General features: G+C 42.5%; 1 protein-coding gene across 2 annotated transcripts in view; it reads left to right on the top strand.

The window, feature by feature from the left end:
- The window catches only part of ptch1 (patched 1), a 51,498-nt gene that overhangs the window by 8,279 nt on the left and 22,427 nt on the right, over positions 1-20,792 (top strand). For both annotated transcript variants that reach the window (XM_076890947.1, XM_012918081.5), the window contains exons 3-12: positions 10,857-11,046; positions 11,861-11,930; positions 12,043-12,134; positions 13,412-13,607; positions 13,741-13,862; positions 15,629-15,776; positions 17,124-17,255; positions 17,373-17,528; positions 17,878-17,976; positions 19,042-19,167. In XM_076890947.1, the coding sequence (XP_076747062.1) occupies positions 10,857-11,046; positions 11,861-11,930; positions 12,043-12,134; positions 13,412-13,607; positions 13,741-13,862; positions 15,629-15,776; positions 17,124-17,255; positions 17,373-17,528; positions 17,878-17,976; positions 19,042-19,167 (1,331 nt within the window). The remainder of the gene's footprint in view (positions 1-10,856; positions 11,047-11,860; positions 11,931-12,042; positions 12,135-13,411; positions 13,608-13,740; positions 13,863-15,628; positions 15,777-17,123; positions 17,256-17,372; positions 17,529-17,877; positions 17,977-19,041; positions 19,168-20,792) is intronic.

Genomic DNA, 20,792 nt, shown 5'->3' with positions numbered 1-20,792 from the left:
CACACACATGTACGCAGAAAGAGGCTTTGGAGTTTTGGTTCTGTGAATGAGTGGGTGGTTGAGCAGGGTTGGCATGCCAGTCTATTTTGGTAGTATCTTTTTTTTCCCTTTATCTTTCTTTTTCTCTCTTTCCCTTTCACTCTTTCTCTCACACTACACCTCCTGCAGCTTTCTTTCAGCAGAAGCAGCAGCAAGCGATCAAACATACAAACGCCCCCCCCCCACACGCAATATTTCTCCCTAGTTAGCGCGGCATACACGACATAGAGTCATCTATTCTTCTCTCCTCATCAGTTTCGCTCCCTGACATCAAATGTATACAGTAATACTCAAACGTGAGCGCACCTACACATGCGCGCTTGTTCCAAACTGCACTCCGTTGAGTTTGTGTTTATCAGTTCACTACAAACATGATTAAACCCCTCTATAAGGAATAACATTCCAGTGTGTTGTGTTAAACTTTACGAGTTGATGAAAAGTGCAGGCTGGCTGGTGAGGGATTTAGTGTGGGGAAACATTGCGCCTCTGATACTGTACACAGACTCGCTGCGCTGTTTTCTCAAGCTAGCGTTTGAAAACAGCTTTGTGTATATTAGGCCTACCTGGCAAAAGTGAATGTGAAATACCATTTAAAAATTTGCTCGTCAAGCGTTCCCCGCGTGTGTGCGGGCGTGTGTGTGTGTGTGCTCCCAAGGCAAGCATGCTCCCATTCACAAACAACATCCTGAGATACCTCCAAGCACTCTGTTTACATTTTGCATTCTTTCAGGCGCTCTTATTCAAAAACCAGAGCCCTGCGAATGACCGACCACAGGAGACTGTGGAGAGAATTACTCTCCCCCTCTACCTCCCTCTCTCTCTCTCGCTCTCTCTCTTCTGTTCTTCTCTTTTTCTCTCTGCCAGAAAGGTCTCTCTCTTTACCCGAGCCTCCTTTCCCCCCCTCCTGCCCCCCACCCTCCCACCACTCCCCCGTCCCTGGCTGGAGAGAGAGTGGCCTCAGAATGCCAGATGTATTACAGAGTGAGCCACGGCAATGTAAACACTCAGCCCTGCCATGAGAGCAGGGTGGTCTGGCCTCCCTCCTTCCCTTCCCTCCCCTCGCCTCCTCTCCCTCCCTCTTCCCCTTTCCTCTGTTCCCTCCCTCACAGCGATGACTGCCAGAAGGGTGGAGAAACACCCTTCTGTACAAAACAGCAGAGGGAGAGTGTGTGTGTGCGTGTGTCTGTGTGTGTGTGTTGGAGAGGAGACTGAGTGAGGGAAGAAGCAAGAGTATAGTAGCAGTAGTGTGTTTGTGTTTTGGCTGCAGTGCCTACCGTACACTAGGAAAGAGAGATTGGGGTGTGGATTGATGCTTCTCAGACTGCAGAGCAGAGAAATTTTCTCGCTAACATTTCCAACTGTGTGTGTGTGTGTGTGTGTGTGTGTGTGTGTGTGTGTGTGTGTGTGTGTGTGTGTGTGTGTGTGTATTTTGTTTTATTTTATTTTTTTTAGCCCCTCTGGCACACCACAGTTACATACGTAGCTGTATATTTCATTGCAATTCCTGCAGCACGTCGTCATAGAATCTGGCAACCACGGCAGTTACACAAGTACCACACATGCACATGCAAGACATAAAGATACAAAGATAACATTTCCTCTGTCAGATGATTGAAAAGTCAGGAGCTCCAGATTGAATCAGCATGCAACTGAGTGAAATCGTCTCTTGCACTGTAACCTATCTGCATAAAGAGCACTGGGTGTTATAAAGACCATGTTTACACTTAAACATTTTCTACTTCGTTGTTCCCTGGCACGTGCACTACTCCAGTGTTTTTGGACCTGTGCATTTGTCCATTTTATTATTTGCTCACCCACCCTATGTTGCAGAGGGTCTAAGGCATAGGTGTCAAACTCTGGCCCGCGGGCCAAATTTGGCCCGCAGCCTAATTACATTTGGCCCGCGAAGCCATACCAAATTACTATTAGAGCTGGCCTACTGGTATTATACAGCTAATATATATATTGTTTAGTATTAAGCTTTGCTTGTTCCATATTCAGTTTTTCAGCAAAACGTGTTTGAGTCCATTAGAAAAGATTCATTCTTATATCTGGAGGAATAAATATATTTCAATAAATATTAACGTTAGCCCGCGACTTTGTTTTAGTTTTGAATTTTGGCCCACTGTGTATTTGAGTTTGACACCCCTGGTCTAGGGCCTACTGGAGCTGACACAGAGCAATAAGTATTGCTTATAGTACATTGGATAGATTTCAAGTCCATCACAGGATCCCAGAAATGGGAAGCTTTTGTATACTTCTAATGCTCTTCAAGTTTGGACACCACTGTGCTGTCTTTCAGTCTGAACTCTTCCTGTCATGCTGGGTTTTATCAGTCACTAAATGTCATTCTCTAATTTGTCACTCACCCCCATTGCATGACCCTTTCCAGAAGAAAACAAAAAAAAATTAGGAAATCTGTCTTGACTGTCAGCAGTTAATTCAGCAAGAAGAACAAATTGCAGGCGTTTTCTAGTATAGTCTGTGTCTATACTAGCGCTGATTTCTAGCTAGCTACACATTCACTGTGTGTGCAAATGATCATTTAATATGTATTTCTAGGCTTTTTACAATGGATTGAGATTGTTTTTGGTTTAAAAACAACACTTACAGTGACAAAGGTAGCTGAATGCACGGGTTTGATATTTAGGTTAGATGCACATTAAAGTATCGAGTTGGGTCAGTTTCATATATCTTCCATCTTCTTGTTTCAAAATAACTATTTCATACACATTTACAGTTGTTTTATAGTTGATGTATTTACTGTGTGAATTATTAATACATACATTGTAAATGTATATGTTCATTCAAAAATGTATGAATTTCACCAAATAACATGTTTCACCACAGACCCTAATACTGTGATCCATGTAAACCATAAACACTTTGCCTCAAAATAAAGGGACCAGTGCTCTCACTATAATCCGCCCTTCTGTAAAAGTTTGGCTCTGGTTGTTGGGCAGACCTATACATAACAGAATGGAGTATAAACAACCACAATTTGCTGGACTTATAAACTAGATGATAATTGCCATTAACAAAAAAGAGAAAGTTGTAGTGCATTTCACTCTTACCTTTGTCAGGCACAAAGTGATGGATACATCCCAGAAAGCTGCACGAGCAAGCAAGACACAGAAGGTCCATGAGATGCCCTGAACGCAAAAATGAGATCACCCCTTATCCAAATAACCTCAACATCCTGTCTGTTTTAAACTCGGTGGGTGCACTGCTGGGAATCTGAGCAAGTCAGATTCCCAGCAGTGTACTAAGTTTGCCCATGTTTAAAACAGACTGGGCGACTGGTTGTTGTGATGAGTGCAGAACAGATGCAAGTTCAGAGGTTCCTTGATTTATTAGTAAGATGGAATAATAGTTGAATTATGAGGGTGGTAGCCGTGAATCTCAAAAAACAAATACAGATCCTGTTGGTTTTTCTTTGTCTTACTTTCATACTGTTTCTGTGTCCTTTATTGCACACTCAAGAATGTGTGGTTTCTTTTTGGGATCCCTGAAATCATTGACCATCTTTACAGGAAATGACAAAGAGATAGCTAGTTGAGATTGGTTGTTGAGGCTCATGTCACGGTCTGTTATGGTTTGGTTGTGAGCCAATCACAAGGCTGTAAATGCAGCAAAAGGCTGGCTTAAATTTGACAGGCACTGCAGAAGAATACAGAATGTGATGGGTTTTTTTTTCCCTGTCCTGGAGTCTTTTTTTTTTCTTCATTATCACACACCTGAGAATGCAGAAAATCTGCTGCAGTTTAATTGGACATTATCTGGTCTTTACCTGCCAGCTTCCTGGAACAAAGTACGTGTGCTTTCAGATTTTACAGATGTGTGAAACCACACAATTATCACCGGCATTCACCGCTAGTGAGTGAGCGTAACGTGTGGTGCATCTTTTGCATTGCATTCAAGCAGGTCCCTCTATAAAACCAAACAGAATATTTACAGTTTTATGAAGCAGACAACTGTAGAAAATAACTCAGTTTGATTCTCTAAAAAATGTACAGAATTCATGGGTAAAATCGGCTAGACTTTATCAGAGTAAGAGGTGTACTATCGCTGAAGAGTTTATAAAGCTTTCGCGTCACTTTAGTGATGGTGGCTTCAGATCTGCCATGTCTGTTTGGCTGCATTATGACATCACTTTTAATTGAACTACAACCACTGCATGCACACATGCTACAAAAACAGACTTTCTGTCAATGTTTCCTTCCCCAACTACTCTTTACACAGCTCTCTGAATCCATTGGCACTGAATAGGATTTTTTTTTTTTCGTGGGGGGTGGGAGAGGCGAGAGGGACCTGAATGAAGGCAGCAACGTGGAAGAATCTGCCCATTGAGGAGTGTGTGAATGTACACCTCGGGCCCAGGGGAAGCTGCATTGGGAGCCAGCCGACTGCTAAATACACCCATTTTAGGGGCCGCAGAGGCCGGACAGGTGATTAGCATAATCAGGGGAGAGGGGAGCTATACATATGGTAATGCAGTAGTTGGGGGGTGAGGTTTGGTGGTATGGGTGGGGATTCTGGGGGCAGTGGTTGGCAGCTGGGGTGTGTCGGGGGTCGGAGTGTTTCAGGGGTGCGCTGCTGCATGAGGAGACCCTCGGCTACAGCTGCCAGCCCGAGGACTTCCAGTCTCCGTTCTGTCACTCTCATGTTTTTTTCCTCATTTTTTTATTTCACAGTTTTCCACTCTTGACCACGATTGTTTTACACTCCCCTCTCTGTGTGGCAGCCCCCTCTTCTTATAAGCTGACAGGAGGGAGGGAAAGAGAGTGCAAGGGAGGGAGAGCAGTACAAGTGAGGGGAACTCACCACGGGTCAGATAGGGTCTCGGCTCCCAGTAAGGCCTTTCACCACATATTTGTGGCTGTGTGCACACCTGCATTGCAGAGTGAACATTGGAAACTGCTGTTAATGCTCTGTGGATTGCTGTGCGTGCTGCTGCAGTGAGCGCTCCTTCTCCTGCTCGCAAAGTTGTTCTGAGCCTTTTGCATCTCTTTACACACTGGCATCTCCTTTGCCAGTTCCTGTCTCTCTTTTTCCTCTCATCAAACCCTGTCCTCATATTCTGTGTGCTCCTGGATTAAAGCCTGGACTTCTTTCTTGCTTGTTCCTGTGGCGGGCTGATCATAATCTTGTGCCCGCCTGCAGTTCAACAATTCTCTAACACTTTTTGACAATGCTTTGACAGAAATCTATGCCACTTTTTTTCCCCACTGCAGCTAAATATTTTAGATCGGTGTATAAAGTGATAAACAAATGCATTCTAGCATAGATCTGTTGATGTTTATCTACTTTTATTGAGAGGGTCTGTCACATTGCAGTGATGATATCCTACAGAAAATGGGAGCAGCAGAAAATCTAAGAAAAAAGATGAACTCAGAGCCGTGGCAGCAGATGGATAAGAGAAAGCAGACAAATGGTGGAGGACAGAAACAGGTGGGGTCCTCTTAGTGATCAAAGCAGGTTATTGACAGTAGCAGCTGAATGGGAGACAAACAGGAAGTAGGAGATGTCACTGGACAGACCTACTGTGGGAAACTACCTGAGCAGTGTGACCAGGAGCAGATACCAAGCAAGTTCAAATAAATGACCAAGATAGCCAAGTAACAGATGTCCATCCATCCATTTGCTTCCGCTTATCCTTTTCAGGGTCGCGGGGGGTGCTGGAGCCTATCCCAGCTGTCATAGGGCGAAAGGCGGGGTACACCCTGGACAGGTCACCAGTCTGTCGCAGGGCTAACACATAGGGACAGACAACCATTCACACTCACTAACACATTCACACCTAGTGGCAATTTGGATTATCCAATTAACCTATCCCCACAAGCTGCATGTCTTTGGACGGTGGGAGGAAGCCGGAGTACCCGGAGGGAACCCACGCAAACACGGGGAGAACATGCAAACAGATGTATTTTTATTATATTAGTATATACTCTCTTTCCAAACCTCATGAGAAAGTTTGAAATCAGCCATAGTCTAAATAAAACTATGTCTTAAACATAACTGAACTACCAATGAGAAAAAGATGACCTTGTGTGCAACGGCATGGAGTTAAAGATGAAATATTCTTATCATTTTAAAAAAAGACAAATGTTTTTATTGTCTCTTGTGCAATTTTATGTTGGAAGACAAAAAGAAAGGAAGAGTTATATAATTTTTCTCTATACTCCTCAAACTTTGCCTCAGGATTTAGGACTCCTATAGCCCAAGGCTGCCTCTAAGCACCTGCCTGAAAGTTTAAAGGAGTGTTGCTAGAAAACTGCAAAGATTTTGTAGGTCGCTGTTTTTTTGCAGTTTGTAATGTAATAAGAAATGGCAGTATACAGAACCGGTGGAGATCAAGTAACAAACTTTGACAAGAGTACTGCAAATAGGATTGCTAAAACGGAAAATGAAAACCATCGTCTGACTCCTAAACCTACAGGAGGATTTGGCAAACTGCTCTGCTGCCTACATTACTTTAGTGTCAGAAGTTCTGGATGTTGTTATGGACTGAAAATTTTCTTATCACTGACTGAGCATCTCCACGAAGAAGTCTTCACCCCTGACTAAGTGGTCAGACAAAGAAAGATTCTTGGTAGGAAGAAAACCACCATTTAAGAATTCTGCAGAAGTGTTCCTCTTCCTCAGATCCAAGTATTAATACAATAATGTTTCAAGTTCGCAATCCTGTTGACTTCACTTCTTGGTTTTCACTCTGGCTTATATCATCCACTGTGAGACCTGCTATGAATAGGTGTGTGCCTGTGCTCAGTGCGTTGAATTAATTCACTTAGGACAAAAGTTAGGATAAGGTTCTCAGTATGTAGGTAAATGGGATATTTATGTTATAGTTATTTAATAATTGAACAGAAAATACCAAAATGTCTTTATAGGAGATTATGGGTTGATTCATTAGAAAGAAAATGGTTAATAATATCAATCTTTTAATACCAGCCTATGGAAAACTTGAAAGCACAACTTGAAAAACCACAGTAAGAACCTTTCATACCTTTGCAAATATTCATTAAGTACCAGTATTGCTAAACTCCAGAGAAACCCAAAATATCAAGCTCTTGTATGAAAGCATCATTTTTCTGTCTCATGCAACAGGTGTCACTTCCCAAGTTTAAAAGATCTTTTCAGTGTAAATCAACTTAAATTTGATTTTCTTTACACAACTTTTAAAGCAGCTTTTTAAGTACATGCCGTTGTAGTTTCATGGGGTGGTCGTCTCTTTATCCCTTTGATAATACTGGAGGTTCAGATTTTGGGAGGTCGCTGTAGACTTGGTAGCAGTGAGATGACCTGGTTTTGGGGGGCTTCCTCTTCACCATAGGGGGTGCCTGCTGGGATGGAGGGCTAATCCAGCTAATCCGTTCTCTGCAAACAGACACACACACCCACACACACACACACTCACACACAGAGATGTGTTCAGCCGCATGCAAATACATATAATACATTATGTCACAAATCTTTAGTTAGTGGAGCAGGTCAGGTGTTTCAGACTATTTATTCATAGATGTGTAAATATGTTCAGGTGTACACTGAACATAATTGGGATTGGAATTATACCAGCATCACTCACAGTTACAGGAGTGGTTGCCGCCGGTGGTGCGTGTTCTCCTCGAAAGTTATGGGCTGCTTCCGTTGTCAGACATAAGAGATGTGCTGGGGTGGGGACAAGCTGTTGTGTGTTGCATGGAAAGGAGAGAAAGCTGGCGAAAGGATATGGGGGGTGGTTTGGCTTTGACAGAGGGGCTGGGCTGATTGCCATCATGATCTGGCCAATCACAGTGTAGAGCTGAATAGAGCAAAGAGAGAGAGAAAATGAGAATGAGGAGGGGGCGTTCAGATCTGAAAGGAGGAAGGGGGTGATGTCAGTTCCTTAGAAACCTACTTTCTCTCCTTTGGTGCCCGCCACCCCCCACCATTCCTCTACTTTGAGAATAGGGGGACCAGGGGTTAATGTTATGCAACATGCTGAATACCCACACCGAGGGCTCCACTACAGTGACAAGCATAGGCCTCTTCTCTTCTCTTCTCTTCTCTTCTCTTCTCTTCTCTTCTCTTCTCTTCTCTTCTCTTCTCCTAAGGTTTTTGGTTTCGTTTGTCAATCATTAATAACTAATAACTCGTACACTACAAACCCATGTAGTCAACAGTGCGCACTAACTCAGTAAAAATAAATACAGACATGATTAGCTAAATAACTAACTAGTCATATGCTGCTGATTACTTTGATTAGCAGTTTGATCTATTACAAGTAAGAAAATAATAAAATATTTCTGTCACAAGTTTCTGGAGCCTAAGTTCATGAACACAGGTGAAGAAACTGGACTTTTGAAAACCAGAAAGCAGCTTGCTGATTCCAGTTCTGTCAGAATACATATAAGTTTTGTGATTTATTGGAATGAAAGCATTTTGGCTCAAAACCAGTTGATGGATAGTACAATTTGACTTCACCAGACTCTCTTAATTATCTATTTTGGATGTGTACTTTTCATGTCACTCTAAAACATTACAAATGATTTTTGTTTTCGTAAGAGACCGAGGCTGGTAAGGGAGGGATTGAAAATTATTTCCACTTTGTTTTGGTCTCAGCAGCTGAGCCTGGAGCGGGACACCTTCAAGATATCAACACATGCTGGGGTCAACCAGTTTTCTTAGGAGAAGGAATATGGGAATATGTGTCATTGAAGAAACACAGCTGTGTGTTCACGCACACTCGTGTGCACATGCTTGCACGTATGCTGAGTGTGTGCGCACACACATAAATGTTTTCTTGGTCCAGCTGGGGTGTTAATTTCACCCCAAGGCTGTGTGAGTGTTGACCCCAAAACTTTGTAACCTCGTGAAGTGTGGAATTCTCGAAGCCCGAGGCTGTAATGTGCTGTTTCCTGTAGCGGGAGAGTACATTCCTTTGACTTGTCCCATTCCTCGCTGCTTGCTGTAAACTCAGGATCTTTGGGTGGCAGTCCACGACTTGGAAAGAATTCAAAACAGTGGGTTCTTTCTAAACTTGATCCTCCCATCCCCCTGTGCCATCTCCACACGTGTAGAAGGGTATTGACTGATGGATGCACCTTTTTCCATATACCCGTGTTTCCGTTGTCCCTCCTGGCAGTGCACTTAAACCAAGCCTCAGGCTAGCATTGCCTTTGAGCGTTGAGTGTATCAGACAAGCCGACTTGTTAGTGCGCTGTCAGTGTGCGTCAGATCTTAATCAGTTCCGTGCGCTTTCCTTTGAAGGGAGGGCTGGTGTAACGGACCTCTGTAGCTGGCCTAGCAGTGGAAAGCATGTCGCTCCAGTTAGCCTAGGCCTGCTATTAATGATGAGCATTATAAACATGCATTCAGACAGGTTCAGATAGGAATGCTGTTTGAGTCCAGAAAAAAAGAAATCAAATGTGTTTTCCTAATGCCCCAAGACATGGCCCATCTCTCCCTTTTCCCTTGGTCTGACTGGGTGGTCCAGCCCAGCAGAACAGGCATGCTTATGTTCAACTTTAATGCCATTACAGTAGACAAAAAAATATTCAATCCATGCCCACTGTTACACGGATTGAGCAGAATTGTTAAATTGGATTAAGGCATAATAAAATGCTACAGATTTTTCACACAGTCTGCTCTCTCACTGGACAGTTTTCTTGTTTTGTGTATGTGTGTGGCTGGGTGACCAAGTGAAATAATATGAGTATAAATTGCTCGAGCTTTCGCTGAACGGCTCAAATTATCAGCTCGTAAATTAGAAACAGACACACCAAACTGGGGGATGCATATGAAGACACATGAATCTTAAACCTGAACACAAAACGTAAACAATTCTGGTACTTTTTTAAAATTTAATTTGCCTTATAATTTTGCTCATATCTGCCCATCCTTGCATGCCCGCATTCGTTTGCATGCATGTGTGTGTTTATGTGTGTGCGTGTGTGTTTGTGAGGGATACTTTGCCAGACTTTCCTTGGATGTACTTGGGTGGAGCTGGACAGCTAAAGGGTCTGAAAGGCTGCTTTTGTAGCTCGGGCTAGCTCAGGGCTCAGAGCGCACGCACAGGGCTTAGTCTCACCACGATACTGGGAGCAAAGCCTGGAAGACAGCCTCTCTCTATCAAACACACACACACACTAGTGTCACACACAAATGCAGACAACGTGTTTTGGCGCTGCTGACAAGTTAGCAAATTTAAGGAGAAACACTGAGCTGTTTGTGAAATGTGGATTTGTTGAGGTGATGCTGCTTTTGTGGATTCAAAGGACTTGGGATGTTTGCCATTGTAGTGTTACAAGCTTACTGTGAGGAGAGTGCTTTTATTTAAGATACAAGTCAGATAATGTCACAGACAGGCTGCGATGTCTGTGGGTCTGCTTTGCAGAACGAGCAGGGGATCTCTTGTGTGAGTCGCAGACTTTATAGCACACCATGCTGTTTGTGTGTGTGCATTATTATTATCTTGTAGTTCAGAGCAAAATAATGCATTACAATAAAAAAAGTATGCATGATCTGGAATGGATCTGGTAGCAGTGTGATGTTTTCTAGTCAGCTGTACTCCTGTTTTACTTGAAGAACCAGAACGAAAGTCAGTGTTTTAACCTTTACTGTGTCTATATTTTGCAGATATTTGTGCCTTTGTGTCAGAAAAACACAGACTTTTTAAGCACATATTCAAAGCCAGCACAATTCTGGCCCCTAACCCTTACATGCAGTTTTTCTTAACCTTTAACTTTACTAAATAAGATTTTGTGAATCAAATGCAATAATGGTCTGGATGTTTTCACAAAAGCCTTAAATATGTAATTTCACTCTTCTTTGTCAAGTTGGCGGGCGTGTGAACCAGGAACTCAAGTATACAAGACAGAAGATAGGCGAGGAGGCCATGTTTACCCCTCAGCTGATGATCCAGACGCCGCGGGAGGAGGGAGCCAATGTTCTAACTGTGGAGGCGCTCCTGCAGCACCTGGAGTCAGCTATCCGAGCCAGCAGAGTTCATGTTTACCTTTATAACAGGTAACGTGCCTCTTGTCATTTTGTATCTAAGCATCATGTTTTCCAATTCTGGACAAGTTAATTCAAGTTTAATATCTTTAGTCCAATAACTGTATCTGGCTTCCTCTTTATTCTAACACAGTGGCCAGTAATCTGTGAGTGTAGCCCTGTTATAGGTCCAGGTATAAATTCTCTTACTTGTGTGTCAGTCAACATTTCTCAGCTACAACGCTGACACGATGTGCTCAGCTCATTCAACATTGTTGGAAGTAAACGAATAAGCTGATCCCAACAGTGGAGTAACCCTCCTGCAAACTAGCATTTGGAGGTGTGATTGCAGAACGGCACAAAAAATAATTTTTTTTAGTAACCCTTTTACTTTATGAAAAAAGCTCTATCCTACAAGCTGGAACAATTTATTTTGAAATATGTCTGAGTAGGAGTGCTGAAAGGTGCTGTAACGTGGTGCACATGTGCAAACTTTTTTCTGTATGCTATCAACTCTTGTGCTTATTTAAACAAAATCATATCAGCCAACACTATAATCAGCAGGAAAAAAACAAATCGATGCACCTCAAGTGGTAATCTCTGAGTGAATTCATTGCTGTACATGACGAGATATAGCAATTATTCTGTGTGTACAAACACAAAGAAATTCGTAATGATGAAGGATATATTTGTATTATTCCTTGTTCAGTTGATCCTGGGTGCACTCGTCGTGTTTATGTGGTGATGAAAAAGTTAAACTTTTGTTCTGGATGAAGCATTCTCATTGGGATGAAAAGTTTCGTCACTCATCCAAGTGACTTTTTCACTCTCTTTTTCTCCTTTTCAGACAATGGAAATTAGAAGACTTATGCTACAAATCAGGGGAAGTAGTCACAGAAACACATCACCTGAATCAGGTGAGACACAACCAGCACAGTGTGTATAGTTTTTCTGTTTTTTACTTTTTATCTCTGTATTGTTGCTACTTCTTCAGTGTTTGTCAATTCTATTATTTGCTCAACCATTTAGATCATAGAAAGGCTACATCCCTGCCTCATCATCACACCTTTGGACTGCTTCTGGGAGGGGGCTAAGCTCCAGCCTGGAACAGGCTATCTCCCGTAAGTACTTAAAAGCTCTTTTTGACTAGACAGAATCTGCATTTGTGATGTGATCATTACTACATATCATTGGATTGACCAAACTCTTCCAAGCTTATGGCCAAATGATCAAATCCTAATTGGGCTTACATAATAGCTTTATCTACTGTGAGGCCAGTTGGCAAACTGATTCAGATGATGTTGGGACAATAAGACCTGAAGTGCTGAGCTCAGCTCATAACGGTAGTGTATACAGTAGCAGTGGCAATGTGATAATGAGAAAGAGATGACAAGAGATGTGAATCTTTGGATCTTGCATTAGCCCCTTTTATAAGTGGCAGCTCTAACACACTCAACCCATCTAAAGAAACACCACAGAGAAACAAGTGTGTGTGTGTGTCCTGAACTCGTCCCCTCTGAAGGCTCTATTGTAGTGGTTGCTGGCATGCGTATCGCTGGCGATGGTTTCTCTCGAGCCCTGGGCCTCACACCATTGTCTGGCCGTTCTGTTGCTAATGGCCTGCTGCTACAGTAATACTCAGCAGACCTTTACCTCTGCATGTGTTTATGCATGCCCATATTGTGCGTCGTCTTCATCAGTGCATACATGCGTTTCTGTCGATGTGTAAAGGTGTATCAGCTTGAGTCACCATCATCAGAGTGCGTGGATGTGTGTCTATCTGTGTGAGTGTGAGTGTCTGGACCTAGATGGTAAATAAGGTTTTTACTATGTTCTGGTTGGGAGGCTGGGAATAATAACCCAAGCCTGGTTAAGCACATACAATGTCGTCTGAATGGCAGAGAGAAAAAGAGAGATCGGAATGTGTGAGGAAAAGAGAGCATAGAGGGACGAGGTCTGGGTTGGAGCAGGAACTCAGCTTTTGCATGATGGGAAATTATCGCCACTTATTACATAGCAAGAAAGAGATTAGTTACCGTTATCAGAATTGTGCCTTTTTCATCGGCTAAAATGTAATCTTGAACTTTTTATCTTTTTGTGGTTTTATTCCCTTCAATGAGAAATAAAAAGTGATGGGCAGATAATGTTTAAGAACATAAAACAAAACCTTTCATTCAAACAGGTGTAAGGTAATCTTTTGTAATCATCCAGATAGGCCAGAATTTGAATCTAGTGTTGACCTGTCAACTCTAATGGATATAGTGGATGGCTTAGGTAACATTTTTTATTGTCATTTGACTATAAGATTTTACTTTTTGGGGATCCAAATGCAGCTATTCTTAGGAACAGAAACCTAGCATCATAAAAGCACACTAACATTTGCCTTTAACCTTTGCAGAGGCAAAGGACTTGTGCAGTGGACCAATTTTGACCCTAAGGAATTCCTTGAGGAGTTGCCACAGCAAAACCACGTGGAAATCTTTGAGGAGATGTTAGAAAAAGCGGACATTGGGCACGGCTACATGGATAGACCCTGCCTGAACCCAGCCGATCCTGACTGCCCCCGCACCGCGCCCAATAAGAACTCGACTAAGGTGGGCATGCATCAAGCCTCAAGCTTTTGGCTCGGAATATCTCAATAAGTGTGGGGTATTAATATGTTTCGCTCAAACGTAAAGTGTTTAGTTTGAGATTAGTTGTTGACAGTTATTGCTTTTATTGCTCCAGCCATTCGATGTGGCACGGGCTCTGAGTGGAGGCTGCCATGGTCTGGCCAGGAAGTACATGCACTGGCAGGAGGAACTGATTGTTGGAGGGACCACCAAGAATGGCAGCGGACCCCTGCTCAGGTAACATAACCGAACTTGCTTCTTCGTAAACACTGTAGTAATCATGACAGCGCGTATTCTGGACAGACTGTGTGGTTTTTGTTCTCTTGTGCAGCACGTGCACATTTGCGTGTGTGCTGTGTGCTATAAATCTTGCAGTCATTAGCAAATTCCAGTGAAATCTTAGAGCTCCAGCTGTTCCTGCTCAGCTCTGGCTGCTCTGCTTGGACACTACCCACTCACACACACATGTGTATGCACAGAGTGATGTATTGCCTGGCTAGTTTGTCCAAATATACAGCGATATGTGGACTTAATTCCAGCACAAGAATCAGGTAAAAGCCTAAAGATTTGGTTGTATGCCGTCCGACAACATACAAGCTCAACGCATGATAAGGGAACAAATTAAAGTCTTGCACTTTTTGTGTGATGTTTATGTAAGTAGAAAGCATGAAATTTGCATAGAAATGAAAAATGTTTCTTCAACAGCAGCTACAGCAGCAGTAACATCTTTTGCTTGTGGACCTCCTACTTTAAGGCTAAAATGCACTTTTGGTGCAAAGCAAACTCGCACGCACACACATTAACACACATACTGGTCACGGAGTACAGTGGGGTGCGTTGTTTGTGTTTTGTGGTTGTGTTTTTTCCTGGCAAGGTTGGGTCATTAGAGTGTCTGTGCGTGCCTGGCTGCTTGTGTGTGTCTGCGTGTGTGTGAGTGAATATGTGTAGTATGGCTGCTCTCTCTGTTGGGCTGTTACTGCTGGCACTCAGCTTCTTCACCTTGTTTACTAACTGCCACCATTACTGTGATTATCACCATATTACACAGCACACATTCATAGAGACGGGCAAATGTCTTTTGCTTTGGTTTATATAATTTTATGATTTGAAAATAAATCCACTCAGTAGACTACTGTTAAAAAGCTGCACTCTGGTCCAGAGGCCTTTATTATTACCTAATCCGCCATATTACTTTATTACCTTCATAATTTATCACCCCATTAGCGGTGTGCATTTTTCATTACACTCAATGTCTTGGTCCTTAAGATCAGCAACCCATAGAAGGGCTGAAGGAGAGCTTGCATGTGGGAGGGAGAGGATGCATGTGAGGAAATATGTAAATACACAATTAAATTATCCTTATTAAATTTCCTCTCACTGGGTTTGTATATGATTTTGAGATATTGATATCAGTAGTTTCTGTATATATATATATATATATATATATATATATATATATATATATAGTCACATCAGCTGGAACAGTATTTGCTCAGACAGCACATGTGCTAAGCGCATCATTGTTTATGATGACTGATATCCAATGTGCTCCAGGCAATGTGACTTTGGTTTTGTTTCATTTTTCTTTCCCTTTTACTGCTTAAATTAACACATTCTTTGTTCTGGGATTAGAGATTAAACTGAAAAATTAAAAATTTTCCTGGGATGATTTAATCTTATTCTCTCATCTCCCTGTTGGTTTGATGCTTTTGAGGGACCATCATTTTGATGAACACCTAATTTATTTTTACTTTATATTCATGGAGTGTTAGACATCGCTGTGAATCAAAGAGCCTAAAACTTTGCAAGTCCAAGTTTTGATTTTGTTATTATTTCCCACAATCCAGAGAGCCTGCTCATCGCCCCACGCTTCCTCTCTAGATGGGATGTTCTCACTGAAGTCTTGACCTCCTTCCTTTTGTTCTCTCATCCTTTCCATGTTTTCCTTCCCATTTCCCTCCCTCATTCTCTCTCTGCCACCTTCCCCCTTAACTCCCTTCCAGTGCCCAGGCCTTGCAGACCATCTTCCAGCTGATGACTCCCAAGCAGATGTTTGAGCACTTTCGGGGCTACGATGAGGTTTCCCACATCAACTGGAATGAAGAAAAGGCTGCAGCTATACTTGAAGCCTGGCAGAGGCGGTACTCTGAGGTAAGGGCCAGAAAATTTAGAAATGAGAGCAAGAAAAATTCAGAAAAAGAGAAAAATCTACCCTAAGTCCTCTATAGCCACGTTGTAAATCACAGACCGGATACAGGTGAACATGGGAAGGCCCCATCCAAAGCCGGGGCCCCTGATAGATACTAAAACCACTGTTGGTGTGTGGTAAAGGACTAAAGTTTTCCTCTCACTCATGAGTAGAGAGGGGCAATAGAGCAACAGGGTGAGCATGTCTGGAATACATTAAGTGAGTGCTGGATATCTCTCTTTTTCTTCCTCGCTCTCCCCCTTAAACTTACACACAATCACACATGAACACACACTCACAACTTCACACACAATCGCTTTCCCAGCTGTGGCCCCATTGGTGGCTCATGTGTGACATCATCTGGTCTTTGTTTTGGGGGCCCCAACCTCTGTTCCACATGGTGTGACCTTGTGTGTATGAATGTGCGTGTGTGTGTGTGTGTGTGTGTGTGTGTCATTTATCTTTGGGTCCAGAAATCACAGATTTTTAACAAAATGTGATCATATTTTTAAACACATAGTTTTATTTTTTTAAGCTTCAAAGTGAAAAAATATGCCAAAAATTGCATTTTTTATTTGTATTATTCACATTTAGGCGTGTCTGCAAGAATATGTCGGTATGTGTGAGACACATGTGGAAGTTTACATGTGGGTGCGAGTGTGTGTGTGTGATCTAGAGCATGTTTCTTAATGTGTGTCAGCCGTCATTGCTCCCCACTGAGCAGTAACAGCAGTTCAATGCCGAAGCCATCTGTCTGTCCTGAGATAGTAAGAGAGACAGAGGGAATAGGTCAGGATACTGTCTGCAGAGCCTCCTGATTCAAGGCTTTTTTTTTTTCAGAGACAGCCTGTAATATTTAGTTAATTTAAACCTAGGGAAGATGTTATATTACATAAAAGAGGGACAGCTTGCGCTAAATCACTGAAAATTAATTCCCTTTTTCCAGAATGTGCATTTTAGATACCACTGAGTAAGCGGCAGCAAGGTTGGTCAATTATCTATTCTGCTAAAATTAGATTTAGTTGTATTTTGATAGCTGATGCAGATCTAGTTGGTATATTAAGGGAAAATGAGATAGGGATAAGAAAATCTTGTTGCAAAGTTCCAAACCAGTAAATGCTTTACTGGTCAGTAAACCAGATTTAAATGTTGATGGAGCTACTGATGCTGCATTAAGAGTTCATTTATAAGTGACCTATTTTATTATTTCTAATCTATATACATATATATTTTATAGTGTGTATATATAGGATATTTAATCCTATTTTAAAGAGTTTCTTCCTCTTTATTTACTATTGTCTTGTCTTCAGGCGGTGCAGCACAGCGTGTCAGCAAACTCGTCTCAGAAGGTCTTATCTTTCACAACCACCACTCTGGAAGATATTCTCAAGTCTTTTTCGGACATAAGTGTTATCCGCGTGGCCAGTGGGTACCTTCTGATGGTAAGACTAGAGGGAAGGAAAATTTTATTCAATTTTTCTCTGCTTTGCTTGAAACTGAGAAGGGACTTACAGACAAAAGGGTGATTGATTAATGGTTTGCTTGCTGTTTGTGCCTAGCTGGCCTATGCATGCCTGACCATGCTGCGATGGGACTGTGCCAAGTCTCAGGGGGCTGTGGGGCTGGCAGGTGTCCTCCTGGTGACGTTGTCAGTGGCAGCTGGTTTGGGCCTCTGCTCCCTCCTGGGCATTTCCTTCAATGCTGCCACTACGCAGGTAACTCACACACATGCCACTGGACCCAGTGGGCTAAAGGTCAACACAGCAGCTGCTAGTAGACTTGAGTTGAAGTCTCTGCTAGACTTAAAATCATTTTCTTAAATTGCCTAATTGAAGTGGGTCAACACCAGCAGAATAATGTACAGAAGATAATGTAGTAGATATTATTGGACACTGGAGACAGGTTTTGACGCTTCATTTTAATTTACCTTAGCACCAGAATTTGAAAAATATTGCATGGGTGTGTATCTATAATAATATGCACTTGTGGCTACCCCTAGAATAGCGAACCTCTGAGGTAAAATCATGCAGGAGCTCATTAAGTTTGTGGGTGTGTGTGCCACAGGTGCTTCCCTTTTTGGCTCTGGGAGTTGGAGTAGATGATGTGTTTCTCCTCGCCCATGCCTTCAGTGAGACCGGGCAAAACAAGAGGATCCCATTCGAGGTGAGGCAAACATCCACCATCACCCAGTCCTGCACATCCCCTTTGTTGTTTTATCTACTCCGCGGAGGAATGTGTGAAAGCTTGTCTGTGCCTGTGATGTAGCATCAAGCAAACCATGTGCCACACACCCAGCCTTCTTATCTCGGCAATGCTCCGAATTAAAGACGTTCATTTTTAAATGGATTAATATGTCTGTTTCTTTTAGATTATGACTTCCTTGTTTCTGCTTTACACACAGATTGATAAGTTACACACACACACTTGTGAGTGGGTCTAATAAAAAAAATAAATTAATTAATTTGATGCATTTAAAGTATTCTGTGCGGTCTGAAGTATGGATTAAACCAGGAGCAAGAGCTTTCTCATCCATTAGCTGATGAAGTGTACAGAATCTAATAAATAGCATTAAAAAAAAAAGAACTGGCTGAGTGTGTGTGTGTGTGTGTGTGTGTGTGTGTGTGTGTGTGGTAGCTTTTCATCTCCAGAGGGGAAAACACAGGCATGTATTTGCTTGTTTTTGTTTTCCCCTGCCTCCCTCTCGTTCAAGCCCTCGTCTCTATGCCTCCCTCATCCCCGAGCTTCTATTGTGTGGCTGAGATGAAAACTAAACAGAGCCAAACCTGATCTCTCCTGTCTGATGCGCACACACACAAACACACACACACACAGACACACACAAAGATGCGCATGCCTGCAGACGCTCTCTGTGTGGTCCTGCACGTCTTTAGATCTTCACACAGTTGCCGCCAAAGTCTTCTAGAGTTGTGTGTTTATCACTATTCTCTTTGTGCGCATTATATTACAAGTTTTCAGCAGCAGTGATTTTACCAAGCGTTGTTTTGTTCTGTCGGCTTTTTCCTCCGTTACTTCAAACAGAAGTAGACAGGCCCAGGTGGATTATTTAAGCACTTCAGGGCTTCAAGAAACATCGTAATCACTGTCAGTCATATCAGTATCACGATAATGATACATAATCTCCAGTATTACACGTGTGCCTCTGGCTAAACTCTGATCAAAAGTTTCATTGCTTTTCCTCTCACCAACTTCTCTTTCTGTCTCGACAAGGATCGCACGGGGGAGTGTCTGAAGAGGACAGGGGCCAGTGTGGCTCTTACCTCCATCAGCAACGTCACAGCATTCTTCATGGCAGCGCTCATCCCCATCCCAGCGCTCAGAGCCTTTTCTCTACAGGTACAGTGGCTAGTGAGTGAGGGTTGTATGCGTGCGTGTGCGTGTGTGAGAGTTCAGTCGTGTGGGGCCTCTCTCTTACTAATAGTCCTGTTCCCGTCTTCATTGGCTCCAGATTTCTCCAGACTGTTGTTTTATTGATTTCATTCATCACATTGAAAGTGTGTACGTCTGTGTGCGTTTGTGTGTGTGCATGAGGAGAAGTGTGCGTTTTGTTAAATCCCCCCCTCCTCCTTCTTTGAGGCTGTTTAGTGGTGGGCCCGGTGTCTGTCCAGATTGTGGCTGAGGTCCTAGTAACTGAATCCCTCTGCGAGTGTGTGTGCGCGTCTGTGTACTCACATACCCTCACATCCATGTGCATGTGTGCGTGTGGGGAGTTGTAGTATCTGTGTGGGAGGTTTGAAACGCAATGGCCTAGATGTTTGCATGTGCGCATGTGAGCGAATGTACGAGCAAAGGTGGGGGAACACGAGAGGGGAGCTCTGACTTCTCTAACATCTGTCAGTAATTACAGACATCACCAGAACAGCGAAAACTAGTACAAAATGCCTCCAATAATCAATGAATTCCTAATTCATTTAAACAGTCAGTCATAGCGATACGTGCGCTAAAGAGAGGATAAGGTCAGATAAAAATCTCTGGTTTGAAGTTTGAGTCACTGCAGCACTAACCAGATGGATAGAGAAAGAAAAGGCTACATACATGTTTTAAAAAGTGATGGTTACAACAACAACAAATTTGACATCTCACCTTTGTGTGATGATCACCTTAATCTTCTAATCACATGGGTGACCCTCCATTAATGTGAGTGTAGGTTTTGCCGTTTTGTCAAAAATCTGGTTTGTTCAGTTTATTTACCCAAAAGAGTTTCTGTTTTATTGTTTACATAAGGTTTTCTTGACACCATCTTTATAGTCAGAGGCACTCTTATGTGGGTTAGCAAGCCAAAGTGGATGATCACAAAAGCCAGTTAGTTCACCCAAGACAGGACGCCAATCTGCCACTAAGACAAAAAGGCACTCATTAAGACTCAAATATACTTTTGTGACAGAATAGGAATAACCACTTATGTTAACTTACTTGCCTCTGGTCTTTGGGGAGGATGCCAGAGTACCTGAAGGACAGTCCACTGTACCACTGAACCATCACAATCAAGCACACACAATAAAAGCATTCAGCTGAGAATTTCAACACATATTTTGCATAAGGAAGCTATGAAAACTTGTTGTAATACGCATTTGCAAGTATTTGCAGTTACATAAGTGATGTATCACTGACTATATGAAAATATTAAGTAATTTCCCCCTCCTGTTTCTTGCTCTTTAGTCCTCACGCACATGCATAGACTCACACACACTTGCATGGACACACAGTGTGAGGTAAGATGTTGCCACATTGAGTACAATATTAGCATGTGTGGATTGATGGCTTTAGTAGAGAGAGTCTGTCAAACATGATCCATTTACCCCATGGGTCTAATCCATGGAGCTTCGTTTTCTACACACGCACATTGGAAAAGACGCATGCTCAACACACACACATACGCATACCATGCATACTTCACACTAGTGGTTTTGTTACCGCTAGACAGTAAAACTTCACGAAGTCGACATTCACGGTGATACTCA

The sequence above is a fragment of the Maylandia zebra genome, linkage group LG12, assembly GCF_041146795.1.
Source record: "Maylandia zebra isolate NMK-2024a linkage group LG12, Mzebra_GT3a, whole genome shotgun sequence".
NCBI lineage: Eukaryota > Metazoa > Chordata > Actinopteri > Cichliformes > Cichlidae > Maylandia > Maylandia zebra.
The sequence above is the reverse complement of the archived record's forward strand: the minus strand, read 5'-3'. Positions and strand labels throughout refer to the sequence as shown.